General features: G+C 35.7%; 3 protein-coding genes across 4 annotated transcripts in view; 1 reads left to right on the top strand and 2 right to left on the bottom strand.

Moving 5' to 3' along the window:
• Nucleotides 1-1230: 1230 nt before the first annotated feature.
• On the bottom strand, nt 1231-6001 carry LOC107043083. The gene is made up of 8 exons (XM_015264390.1): nt 5630-6001; nt 4309-4797; nt 3648-3844; nt 3220-3293; nt 2537-2648; nt 2401-2463; nt 1905-2056; nt 1231-1825 (listed from the first exon to the last, which is right to left on the bottom strand). The coding sequence occupies exons 1-8, from the start codon at nt 5766-5768 to the stop codon at nt 1693-1695; spliced, it is 1359 nt and encodes a 452-aa protein (XP_015119876.1). The 5' UTR covers nt 5769-6001; the 3' UTR covers nt 1231-1692.
• A 616-nt stretch (nt 6002-6617) lies between these two features.
• LOC107043087 (type 2 phosphatidylinositol 4,5-bisphosphate 4-phosphatase) lies at nt 6618-10087 on the bottom strand. Of its 2 annotated transcripts, none has more exons than XM_015264394.1 (6): nt 9770-10087; nt 9507-9697; nt 8334-8543; nt 8113-8253; nt 7486-7540; nt 6618-7419 (listed from the first exon to the last, which is right to left on the bottom strand). In XM_015264394.1, the coding sequence occupies exons 1-6, from the start codon at nt 9852-9854 to the stop codon at nt 7334-7336; spliced, it is 768 nt and encodes a 255-aa protein (XP_015119880.1). In that variant the 5' UTR covers nt 9855-10087; the 3' UTR covers nt 6618-7333. The 2 variants fall into 2 exon arrangements, with proteins under 2 accessions (XP_015119880.1, XP_015119881.1); XM_015264395.1 differs by having other exon boundaries at nt 9507-9691.
• A 752-nt stretch (nt 10088-10839) lies between these two features.
• LOC107043121 (protein lifeguard 1) overlaps nt 10840-13318 on the top strand; it is an 11007-nt gene continuing 8528 nt past the window's right edge. Inside the window, exon 1 of the mRNA XM_015264442.1 lies at nt 10840-11019. The gene's annotated coding sequence lies outside the window, so the exon portion shown is untranslated. The remainder of the gene's footprint in view (nt 11020-13318) is intronic.

Here is a 13318-nt window from a genome sequence, read left to right as displayed (position 1 = left end):
GTAGTGCCTATTTTACTTCACTATTTCAATGAATGTAAAATTGTAAATTCGTTTTTTTTTCAATGAAATTAGTAAATATAAATTATTTCGTAATAATTGATTTCAATGATTATTAATTTCAATTTAGTATTCATTTTAATTAAAATGTTGTCTATTCTCCATATTCTATTGGAACTACGTCACTCGATGATTTTAGAATTAATATCCCAATTAGTAATGCCACAATAGTTTTATTCATGATGAAAGCCATAGAAATTATTATTTTGCATAGTGAAAGTTTACGATAGAAAATGAAGCTGAAATTCCGCGTTTATTTTCAATCACCGGAAATCTGTTGTTTAAAAAACGTTGATTTATCAATTTCATTGGATTTTATTGTTCTACTGCTAAATAGCACCATCGAGTTCTATCTAACAAAAGCCACATGTACATTGTTTATCCAATTTTATATTTTTCAGCGACAGTTTAATTTTTTTATTTATCAATTAAAACCGAGCCTGCACTCAGTATTGTCGGATCAGTGAGGCAAAATAGACGTCCTAAGTTAAATGTCTTTAGACCCAATATGAAAGATTTTTAGACGATTTGTTTTTTTCATTTTTAAACATGAAAAAATAGCTCAAAAGGGAAAAAAATGATAATTTTTTTTTTGCTTACTTTTCTACTGAGACAATTTCTATAGAAATTCCTCGAGGTGAACTGTCCACTCTATTCACATTTCTTTTGATTAGAAAAATTAAACAGAAACAGTTGAAAAATTTGAGTCGACGAATTTCTGTTCAATAATTTTCTAACGAATTCGATTGGTTTTTTCATGATTTTTTTTTCGTACGTATCGAGTTATCAAAGATAAAACGTTTTTTGCCCCACTGGGCCCTTCGATCTAGTCGATGCAGTTGTTCAATATCTCCTCCTGACTAGATTCCAACACGTGCGAAAAAATTTCATAGAAAATCCCAGCGCTTTCTCCAAGTTATTCTAGCGAATTTTGATTGGAAATCTATGATAATCCTATTGGAGTTCCATTAGAATTCTGTTATAAAATTCTACTCATTTTTGTGCCAATTTTATTGAAAAATATATTATTGAATTGTATTATTGAAAAATATTATTGTTCGTAGAAAAAAATACACATGTTGATTTTTCATTTTGAACAGCAATTTTCCGTTTTTTCTCTTTGATTTAATTATGAGAAAGAATTGAAAATAAAACGAAAAAAAAATAGGAAAATTTATGCATAACAAATCTGCATCAAAATCTATTGACATTTTTCTATGGAATACCTCTTAACAAAACGTCTAAATAAACGAATTAAATTTTTTAATTGAATTCCAATAGAATTCTTATGGACTTTCAATAAAAATTCAATAAAATTTTCTAAAGAAAGGCGTCAGGTTTTTCTACTAAATATTTTCACACGTGAAAACTCATCGTAATATTGCATTGAAAATAAAAACTGACAGTTTAGTTACGATTATAAAAAGTACAACAAATAAGTTATAAATAATTACACGTTAGATTTAGCTCTAAAACCCTAGGAATTTCAAAACAACAGATGGACGTGTTCGATTTGTAGATTTATTCTGGAGCTTCTGGAAATGTCTTCCACTAGTGCCTCCGGGACGGGTATGGAGGGGATTTTAGCGCACTTTATGTCTAGGTAAATGAAAAATTAGCGTCGATTTATCGGAGTTAGAGGGCCGGGCCAGCGGCGTTGTCCTCGTCAAAGTCTAAGAGAAAGTCTTTGGTTCTGACTTCTATTCTGTCAACGTTCTCCAGGGCTGAGGCGATTACTTTGAGATTGTCCACCCCCGATATCAATTGCCTGTTGAAGAGTATTCATCCAAATTTCCATCAAAACTTCAATTTAATAAATGAATAACACCTGTTGTATTTTTCACTACCTGAGGAGAGTATTAGCAGATGACGCAGCATCCCTCAAGTCCCCTGCTAGTCTCTGTATTTTCTTTTCACTGTTTGACTTGGAATCATTGCAAGTTACGCCCATGGCCCCTCTCAGCTCCCTATTCTCCTCTCGAAGGGCCAGAATTTCCGACTAAAATTTTTCAATTTTTCTTCATTTTTTATTTTCTTTAAACTGACATTGCAGTGGGCCTTAGTAAATTAACAATAGTTAATTGATTCAAATGTCGAATTATTTCACAAATCAGTCATCAACTTCGAAAAATCGACAAGAAATTCACAATTATTTATCTAATGGTCAATCGACAATTTACATTGTTCATTACATTATTAATATTCATCTCTCAATGAAGTTTAGCAAACTTCAATTATTTAAAGAAGAACTTTCTCTAAATATTATGGAAATAATAATAATAATTATTATTATTGCCAATCCTTGTTTATGATTTAATTTAAAATGCGATAATTGGAATTTACCTTCAGTGTTTTCACCTCTTGCTTCAATACTGTAACTGCACTCTCGGCATTCACCGCTCGTCTCTGGTGAAATATTTTACAGAGTTACGATGTTGTCATGAGGTATTCATTAATTTTTATGATTCTACAAACTCACAGTACTGCGCTTCAAATTGTCCTCCACTTGCTCCATCGCTTTCTCCAAGTGCACTGTCTCCTCGTGATCCACTGCTCTTCGGGAGGACAATTCCGCCTCAAGGGCTTGTATCCTACATATAAAAACATAAAATTGGAGAAAGTGCATATACGAAAAAACTTCGTAGAAAAACTGTGCGAATTCCCTGGAAAATTGTAGTAAATTTCTATTGGACTTTCTGTTTTACACAAAAAATTCTATTGATTTCAATCTTCTATAGAAATTCACTAAAATATTTCAACGAAAAAAAAATCAATCAATTTTTTTCAACGAAAAAATCATTAGAATTTTCTTGGTAAATTAACATGAAATTCATTTTTCTACAAAACCTTTTCTATTGAGACATTTTCTACAGGAAATCCTTGACATGAATTTTCCAAGTTTTTTCTCTTGCATTTTTTTTCTTTCCATTGAAAAAATCCATCGAAAAAACAGAAAATTTGAACCGAAGGATTTTTATAGAAAATATTTCAATAGAATAAGTTCTGTAAAAAATGGAATTCTATTGTCCTTTTCTATAGAATATTTTCTATTAAACATTTCAATAGACTCAGTCAAAAACTCTAATCTTGAATAGAAGGTCAATAGAAATCCAATAGAGTTTTCCGATAAACTTGCTCGTTAGTTTCCCTCATCTCATTTACCGTCTGTTTTGTTCATTGTTCTGCCTGCGAGACATTTCTAGGTCGTGCCGGAGGTGGTCGATTTCCAGGAGCAACTGGGGAATTAAAAAATAATCAGATTTGTTGTCGACAATTCAGGAGCGAAACACTTTGGCTCTCAGCTGAGTTGTTGAGGAATATCTCCGAATCTAAGAGAGATAGCGAAATTTTCGTAATCACCTTTTTCGTAGCTCTCAATTCGCCCTACAAAAAAGGTATTCACAAAAATTTTGCTAGCTGCCTTAGATTTCGAGATATTCATTGAAAACTGAAGTGACCTGACCTGAGTTATCGTTTTCAAAGAAAAAAAATTCATGAATTATTTTTTGTGGATTATTCTTATAATTTTGTCAGTAAAGGATCTAATTTCAAAGGTTCACTACTGATTTCGAATGATATGACTTATTTACTCTTCTATCCAGTGGCTCAGTGCGATTTAAAGCGGCCGAGACCTCGGGCTGTGGTGCCACTCTATTTCGTATTGGCCCATCACTCAGAAAATCTGGTAATGAATTTGGTATACTAGCATCGCCAGAGGGTTGAGGAATTCCTGATGGATTGACTGGTCCATTTGGCTCTTGGTTCAGTGGCAGATCTAGTGGAAATGCTTTGGAGAAACGAAAATAATTACAAACTTCAACTTTTTCACAGTTGACTAAATTAACAACAAAAAATGGTCTCACATTTTCCCATTACATAATTAAACTCAATAATAAGCAAAACGTAATTAATTAAATCTCGTATTTTAATTAATGCTGCAATCGTCTCGAGAAAGAGTCATTTGTGAGAGAGAAATGTCGAAGAACCTTATCCATGAATAATTAAATTTTCTACTAATAAATGTCTTCCAACAAATTCTCCTAAAATAACTCATTATCAAGACAAATATCAATTCAACAAGAGATAAAACATAATCATTCAACATTAAACATGTTGCTAATTCTCATATTTCTTAGAACCATTTCTTTAAAAAACAAGTGGAATAAATTCTCAATCATAACTAAATTAATGAATAGAAAACAGAATTAATAAATATTAATTTGACAGCCTCCCGACCAATAGCAGACTTACCCATGGGCTCCAGCATCACCGGTGAGTCCTCGCGAGCCCTCCCAAACCCTGATTCCTCCCCAGTATCGAGTGGCGATGAATTAGGAACAGCGAGATCACGTCTCCTCTTCATCCGGTCGATGCTCCCCGTGAGATCGAACGGCAGATCCCCCCTGTCCGACGATTTTCCCTCGCCCCGATGGCCCATTAATCGTTGCTCAACACTATTGACGGCGAAATGGAGGAGATTGTCGACGTCAGGACGGGCTTGTGCGTCGTGATTCAAATAGCACTGCTCAATGACCAGATGATCTTGAACGAAGTCCGGCAGCTCCGTGGGATTTCTCGTGTAGACACTCTCGTTATCGAGGCCACTGGTCTCACCAGTCTTCCTTCCTGATGAGTAGACTTTAGGCCTTGCGCCGGTGTATTGGTAGTTCGTCTGCGAATCGTTCTTCAGGAAATGTTTGAAGCTGAAGGGATTCCCCTCCGACGCACGTCTCGGGAGATCTGCGATTGATGGGGAATAATTGTCATGGCATGAAGGGAAAAATTTAGGGGAAGTTGGGGTAAAACGGACACTTTTGACTTTTTTTAAATGTTAATGAGGGGTTGAAATGTTGATAAAATTTAATAATTTATTTTCCCAATACAAAAAACAATTCTTCCCCTTTGTGACGAGCCTAAACTGAGCTCAATTGATCAATTTGTTTCTGAGTTATGAATAATTTTAAAAAACTCTAAAGTGTCCATTTTACCCCACCCTCCCCTAATAGAAAAATCTGATGCTTGCTATTGAATTTTTATTGGAACTCTATAATAATGCTGTTGGAGTTCTACTAGAAACGTGTGAAAAATTCAAGAGAAGAATCTCGCGAATTCGTTAGATAATTCTATTGGATTTCTATTGGGTTTTTCATCAGTTTTTGGCTGATTCTATTGCCATGTTCAATAGAAAACATTCAATAGAAAAAGTCAACAGAATTCGATTTTTCTATATAACTTACTCTCATCATATATTTTCTTTAGAATTTGCTCGACTCAAATTTTCCAAGTTTTTTTCATTCTATTTTTCTTTTATTCTCATTAAGAAAATCAAAGAAAAAAACTTGGAAAATTTGAGCCGAGGAAATTCTACAGAAAATATCTCAGGAGAATAAGTTATATAGAATTATTGAATTCTATTGACTTTTTCTGCTGAATATTTGCTATTGAACATTTCAATAGAAATTCAATAGAATTTTCTAACGAATTCGATAGGTTTTTCTATTAAATTTTTTCGTCCGTGATGCAGCTGTCTGAAGGTCGAAGTTAACCAAAACAATGATTTATGAGCGCTCACCGGGGTTTTCATTGTCGTTTCGAATTCTGAAGGTATTTTCACGTGAGGTGTTTGTTGTGTGCTCTCTCGAGGGCTTCGACAACTCCTCGAGGGATGAGGACGACGACGAGGAGGATCGACGTCCCCGTCTGTTCGCCATCGCTCAGCTGATTTGGCTGCTTCAAGAACTTGAACCGATGCTGCTATTTACAAACCTCACACATGCTCGATCAAAATAAACCCTTTCTGACGGGTCACTTCCCTACGTTTGTTCGCCAATTGTCGGTGATTATTGCTGTTTGAGGCTTATCGTGAGTAATCGCGAAACCGGTGTTGCACATGCAGATGTATTTTGAGGTTGGCGTAGATGGAATAACTATTTTTGACGGCGCGTGTACGTGCGCATGCACACAATGCTGGTTCCCCCTTTTACGTGGCAGCTGCGACACAACGAAGGACTTGTATTGCTTGTTCAAGGACACAAAAAAATGCTGGAACTCTCTCGAAATGTTCTATAGAAAAAGTCAATAGAAAGCGATTTTTTTGTTCAACTTATTCTATTAAGATGTTTTCTATAGAATTTCCTCGCCTCAAATTTTCCAAGTTTTGTTTGATTTTCTGGATGAAAATAAAAGGGAAATAGAATGAAGAAAACTATACTTTATTCAATTTCTATTAGAATTCTTTTGAAAAATTCTATTTGTTTTTTGCAGCGCGTCTATTAAAAATTATGGAACTTGGCACTGCTTTCCTGAATTGATAATTTTATAGAATAAGGCTACATATAGATGTTGATTTTTTTATATAACTCATTCGGGTGAGATTTTTTTCTATGAAAATTCTTGGACAGCGAATTACACTTGGAGAATTTATTTCCCAGAATTTCCTACAAAAAAATCGAAACATATTAACTGTCTTCTATCAAATATCTCTTAAAAAACAAAATAAGACAGTAAAATTGTCTAAAATGGAAGGATTACCTAATCTACATAATAAATTCTCAAAAAAATCCTCTCATAAAATCACGTATTTTTATTAATCCATAATATTAACCATTCGGTAAAGTGACATGTTAATTACATCTGTACTCGTTAATGACATTAATAACGGAGCGGATGATAAAAAATAAACAATTTCAGCAGATTCACGTGGGCCCCACAGACACTCCCCGAGTCCCACTAAATACAATTCACCCTGCCATCCATGCAAAGACAGCATCAATTAATATTAACAATTCGCGAGGAAAACAAATAGTAAATGTAAAAAATAGGGATTTTCTTTTGGTTCTCAAGAAAAAAAGAGCTTTCACATTCTCATGGAAGTTGCACCCTCGACTCATTACTCCATATACAGTCCCCGTGGACCAGTCATAATCACCGAAACATCTTCATGCTCTTCCTCCACTCAATTAGTTGCCAATCGTAGGAAAGAAACAGAAAAATCGAATGAGTAAATCTGTTATTTCCATGTATATCGCATTTATCACGAAATCGCATTGCCCTTTATCGAGACATAAACCTATGCATTTAATATTTCTCATGCATTTTTGCCTCCTCCTTGCAACAGCGATTAATAATAAATTCATGAAAGAATAATTCTAAAATTGGTTATACGACATCAATGATAAAATCAATATTTTCCCTTGTTCTTTCATTAAATTGTATGTGTCGCGTTCTCTTTCATGCTCAACGTCATTGCAATTGCTTCGTTGTGGATGGTTTACTCCTACAATGGACCCTCTATTAGACTAATTTTCAGTGTACAGTAGTAGATGCTCCTCCCGAGGCACAACAGAGCCACTAAGAATGCACCTGTTGGTGAGAATATCGTGTTAATCTGCTTGATTGGATTGTGGAGATTGGGATGAGGAGACTTACCGACATATGCCACGTAAATGCCACCGTTGGTGCCTACTAGGGAGTATGTGCCAGCCTTGGAGGAGAATTTTTAATTAATCTCTTGAATTTTCTGCGATCACTCAAAAAATTGTCATGACAAATGGAAACTTTGCAATGATTTCAAGTTGTGTTTCCATTTTTTTGTTTGAGCAACTAAATGTGGTCTGCATTGGGGTCTTTTTATCATGAATTTTGCCATGAATATAGATGTTAATAAGCTCTATTCATTGCCACCAATTAAAATTCAAATTTTCATGGAGATTCTAATTACCAAAAATATTGAATTGAACTCATTACTTCTCGTTGAATATGCAATTATCTATGAGGAATGATTTTAGAAGAAAATTTCACGAAACATTGATGAAAATATCAGCAACTGAGGCGTGCATTATCTTTCGAACGTGTTCTCAATTGTTTTATTTTTTAATTGATAATTTTTAGCGACTCCTGCGTGACATAAAATCCACTGGAAATTGTGAGATATTTTAGATTATGAAGATGGAAAAACAATCGAGATGACGTTGAAAAGATAATCCCTCCGGATCTTAATGGAAAGATCGAAATAATTTAATTGAATAGAGAAAGGAAGAATAGAATATTACGTACAGTCACAGCGATTCCAATCACGAGTGCAATGATTCCGATAGTAATGAACATGATGCCCCGTCCTTTAGCAAAATCTGGCCCTACGGAAGACACTTTGCGACAATGGGGACATCGAGCCAACGCATTGTTGAGAGTATTGAACTGCAACAAAGTCACACGAACAATGAGGACTCTTATCGAGGGATGAGCAATGCGATGGTTTTTCGTTGCTATTGACTCACCAGGAAAGTGTCGTGACAGTGGGCACAGCAGACCCTGCACATTCCTGGCATTGACAGGACTGGTGGTGTGACAGGACTAGGCGCAAGATTAATTATGCGTTTGCAATTGGGCCTGGGACAGGCAATTCTCTGTGATGAACTCTTGCAGATCAAGAGACAGTTGCAGGGGCATCGCACGTATTTCTTTCCCGGTGGAGCATTCCTTATTGGCTATTAGAAAGATAATTAATTGAATTAATTGCTAAATTAATTACTAAATATGTGCATTCTTAATTTTTTTTAGAAATTTTCTTATAAGGGATCGATCGAGTTTCATGAATTTTTTCATGAATGTAGACGTTAATAAGCTTTATTCATTGACATCAATTAAGATTCAATTTTTCATGCAGATTCGAAAAACTGATATTTTTCCTAAAATCGATTTTTCAACGATCACTCAAAAAATTGTCATCAAAATGGAATTAGTCATGGCTCAAATTTGATAACAATACCCTCTTGATTCTATCAGAATATGATGGGGGTCGCGCAATTCGTTGTGGAGTTACAGCACATTGTTTATGCGATTTGAAAGAGAAAATCGGTTTTTTCATGATTAGTGAAGGAATCATCAGTAATAGCAATTAAATCAGGGCTTGGAAAGTATATTTCAATGGCTTCTTAATGAAGTTGAAAAATGGTGAGAACAGCATCATTGTTTATCAAGTTACACAATACCGTCATGAGCTTTTTATATCAAAATCTCTGTCTCTATTAAACTCAGGTACCAGTCTATTATGTTAAATACTCATTCATATTGATTCATGGTCCCGACAAACTTCTGCCAGAACCTGGGTTAAACTCTGGCTAAATCCTGAATAAACCCTGATTAAACCTTGATTGAACCTTGACTAAACCCGGACTGAAAACGAATTCGAGTCTTGAGAGGGTCTGAATGTCGAATCATTTGACAGAACGAAATAATGCGCAAAATTTTGATGACACTCCAATTGACGACAGTACTATGACATGAAAAAATAAAAGACAATAGTGAAATAAGAATTTTAAAGAAGAAAATCCATGAATCCAAATCGTGTCATCAGTCCAGGAGCTGTTGCAGTCCCAAAACCCCCTTGACCCCCTCAGCATCTCCCACGACTCCACCCCTAAAACTCCCTAAACCAAAGCAATCATTACCGTAGCTTCATTGCACTGACTGCACTTGACGACATGCTGATCCCTTTTACCGGAAATATCAATCATAGCCTGGCAGACTCTGCAGGTGACCATGGGCATGCCACTCTGATTAGCTGACTGATAGGGTGGGGGCACCTCATCAGGACCAATTGGCGATACTGTGTTGACATTAGATTGTGTACCGTCTCCACCAACAGAAGAAAATCAATCGTAAGACTTGAATGAACGAAATCCCGAGTCACCCTTAATTATCATTGACTTACCGATGACATCGCTGCTGTGGGAGCTGTACGTGACACTATCATTCTTGAGGAGTGGTTGGCGCTCGGCCTCTTTACCATCACCCATTGTGTTAAACAAAAGGGCTCGATGATTCACTCTGTCTCGATCAACAATAAATTCAGCCGAGATGTTCTACCCAAGAGGGTGAATTAGCCCTGATCGAGCTGGTGCAATCGACTTCACCAGGTTATTTATTAATTTTCGGTGGCTACACAGCCCTGGAAATTTAGTCTACCCTCGTCGCCATCACGATTCTTGTTTTCTCACTACTGTCAAAAAGTGAATATTTTTTGGATGTATTTACAATCGTCTACCCCGTGAAGATGGGAAGAATGGGACAGTGACATCTGGGGATTTTTCGATTGGTGACTCGGTTGATAAGTCAGTGGAATTTCTTTGTTTTCTTAATTATTGGGGGGGGGNGGGGGGGGAGATTTGCGAGGATATTTTTTGTAAAGGCAAAGGAGAGCTATCGAAAATTCTATCATGAGATTTTTTACATCTCGTCTACATCATCAGATATTTATCGATAAGTCAACCTGAAAATCAATTCATTACTAGCTTTTGAGGCTGATTTGGGAAATGGTTTTTTGAAAATATCTTGAAAGAGAAGGAAGATATGAAAAAATATATTCGGACCTTTTTTGTACCGCTCATTTGGCTCTACAAAAAAGGTTCTAATGTTTTTTTTATATCTCCTCTCGATCCCCAGATATTTATCGATAACGCAACCTGAACATGAATTTCATTACCAATTTATTGAGGCTGATTTAGAGGGCCTTTTTTGAAAATATCTTGAAAGAGAATGAAGATATCGAAAAACTCATCAGAACCTTTTTTGTACCTCTCAGTCTCCTCCACAAAAAAGGTCTTTACAAAAATTTCTCTATCTCCCTTCAATTTCGCAATATTCAACAAAAACAATCAAACCAACTCATCCCATTCCACACCCCCACCAAATTCAGAAGAAGATGCGAGCGCCAAGCGCTCATCTCGATCAAAAATTTCCCCTCGACGTGTAATCTAGTGTCTCTACTTCCGCGTCGGAAGCTCCAGTGATCCCCGCATTGCGCGAGCCAGTCCTGAATTACGTTCACCCAAGAAAACAAATAGTAGTCGAATACCAATAATTTTTCAAGTCCAGTGAGTTGTCCTGTGGTTCATCAAGAAGAATTTCTCCATCAGGAAATTGAGTAACATTCGAGGGAGCCCTCAGAGCCGGTGAACAAACGTAAGTCCACGAATACACCCTCACTCTCTTCGCATCGATTCCCGTTACTTCCAGAATGTACTTGATGACGCATCAATTTGGCACGTAACAATAACTAGTGTCATATCATAGAGAAATATCGTCTGAAGAAATTTATCAAGTTGTGTCGTATCAAGTTGTGTCGTAGGTCATTTCATTTCGTAATTCTAAGGAGGAGCGCCATTTTATAATTGGTTGTTGTCGGTTGATGAAATTAATGTTCGACGCTGTTTGCCTTGTGGAGGACGCGATCAACAATGCCAGTGGGCTTGAGATAATTAATTTATTACCGGTGCATTGCTCTTTTTCACGACACATTATCTTCTAGAATCATTTTTTGTGGTGTGATAGCTGCACAAGAGGTTCTATGGGATTTTTTTTTCTATTGAGAGATATCTTTTGAATAGGGGAGACTGTTTTTTATCAGGATTGTTATTTCGTAATTGTAATGAGTAGCCATTTTATCATTCAGCTACTGGTCGATAAAATTAATTTTGGATTTTTGTTTTTTCTCGTGAAGGACGTGATTGACAATCCCAGTGGGCTTGGGATAATTAATTTATTGTCGATGGATTGGTTTTTTTAACAAGGAATTATTTTTAAGAATATTGCACTGTTTTCTAGAATTTTTTTGAAAAGTGTAGAATAATTTTTTTTATCAGAATTGTCATTTGTTAAAATTAACGTTGAGTCCCTTTGTTTCATGAAGGACGTGATTGACAATCTCAATGGGCTTATGATAATTAATTTATTATCGTTTGGTCGTTCTTTTTCACGATGCATCATCTTCTAGAATCATTTTTGGTGATATGATAGCTACACAAGAGTTTCTTATCGGAATTTTTTTCTATTGAGAGATATTTTTTGAACAGTGGAAACTGTTTTTTATCAGGATTGTTATTCCGTAATTGTAATGAGTAGCCATTTTATCATTCAGCTACTGGTCGATAAAATTAACTTTGGATTTTTGTTTTTTCTCGTGAAGGACGTGATTGACAATCCCAGTTAGCTTGAGATAATTAATTTATTGTCGATGGACTGTTCTTTTTAACCGGACATCAATTTCTAGAATATTTTTTTGTCTAGAGCTTTTTTTTAATTGACAGATATTTTTTGAAAAGTGTAGAGTAATTTTTTTTTATCAGGATTATCGTTTTTGTTAAAATTAAGAAGAACGTAATTGACAATCTCATTGAGCTTCACATAATTAATTCATCATCGATAGATTTTTCTTTTTCGCGATGCATTTTTTACTAGAATACCTATTGTCCATAATATTTTTCTGTGAAGTGATAGCTGCACAAAAGGCCCTTGCGAGACTTCTTTTCTATTGAGAGATATTTGTTTTCTCCGCCGGGGGGAGGGGTACAAAGATGCTCTCAAGCCCTGTGCGTAATCTTACGCAATCGGGTCCCTCATTCGCACGATTAACCGCAGCTAAAAAAATCGATAATCAAATATTTTATGCAACAGACTCGTGTGAGACTGCGTGAGTATTCGAGTCGAGGTAGGATTAACAGTCGAGTAAAAAACCATGCGAATGGAGTGGGAAAGGATCAAACGTCGGATGTCGATCGTGGAAATAATGAATGAAAACCGTCTGCAGATGTTGGGGAGAGGAGGATTAAATGAGCTTTTTTCAGTCATCAATAGCTCAAGATTGGCAGAGTGGAGCTCAATTTTTTTATTATTTTGAAGCCTGAAAAAACATCTTTGAAATGAGACTTGATTCATCCCAATCGCTTCGTTCATTCGGGGGTTATCAATGATTTAAGAAGACCTAGTTGATTTCTAGGTTCTAAAGTTCAATTTGACAATCTCAATTACTTTTTTTATTTGCAATTCCTCGGGAATTCCTGGAGCACAAAGGGCTTTCCTACCCTTTTATCTCGAGTGAAATTCTCCTGATTTTCCTCTAATATTATTATTAGATTGAATTCAATTTTTCCGCTTAAATTCAATTTTAATTTGCTAAATGACAACAGTGAGCTCTACATAATTGATAAACCCTCAAAAGAATGACGTCGCTGCTGAAACCGGACGTGTAATAAGAGAATCGTATCAGTACGGAAGTGATAAAAATAGCGACAGAAAAAACATGTGGATTACTTTTTATTTCGTTGGAATTTGAATTACCCTGGTAACGAGTGACTTCAGAAGAAAATGTCACGAGATATTTCGGTTCCCCATAGGCAGATGGACGGCTCAGAATTGTGTTTTTCCACTTCCTACACCCTATACCGGATAAATTAAATTAATTTTTTTTTGCGATTTCGTTTTT

Source organism: Diachasma alloeum, unplaced genomic scaffold (assembly GCF_001412515.2).
Source record: "Diachasma alloeum isolate Michigan unplaced genomic scaffold, Dall2.0 Dall_scaffold_00547, whole genome shotgun sequence".
In the NCBI taxonomy this organism is placed as follows: Eukaryota; Metazoa; Arthropoda; class Insecta; order Hymenoptera; family Braconidae; genus Diachasma; species Diachasma alloeum.
Note: the sequence above shows the minus strand (reverse complement) of the source record. Positions and strands in the feature narration are given on the sequence as shown.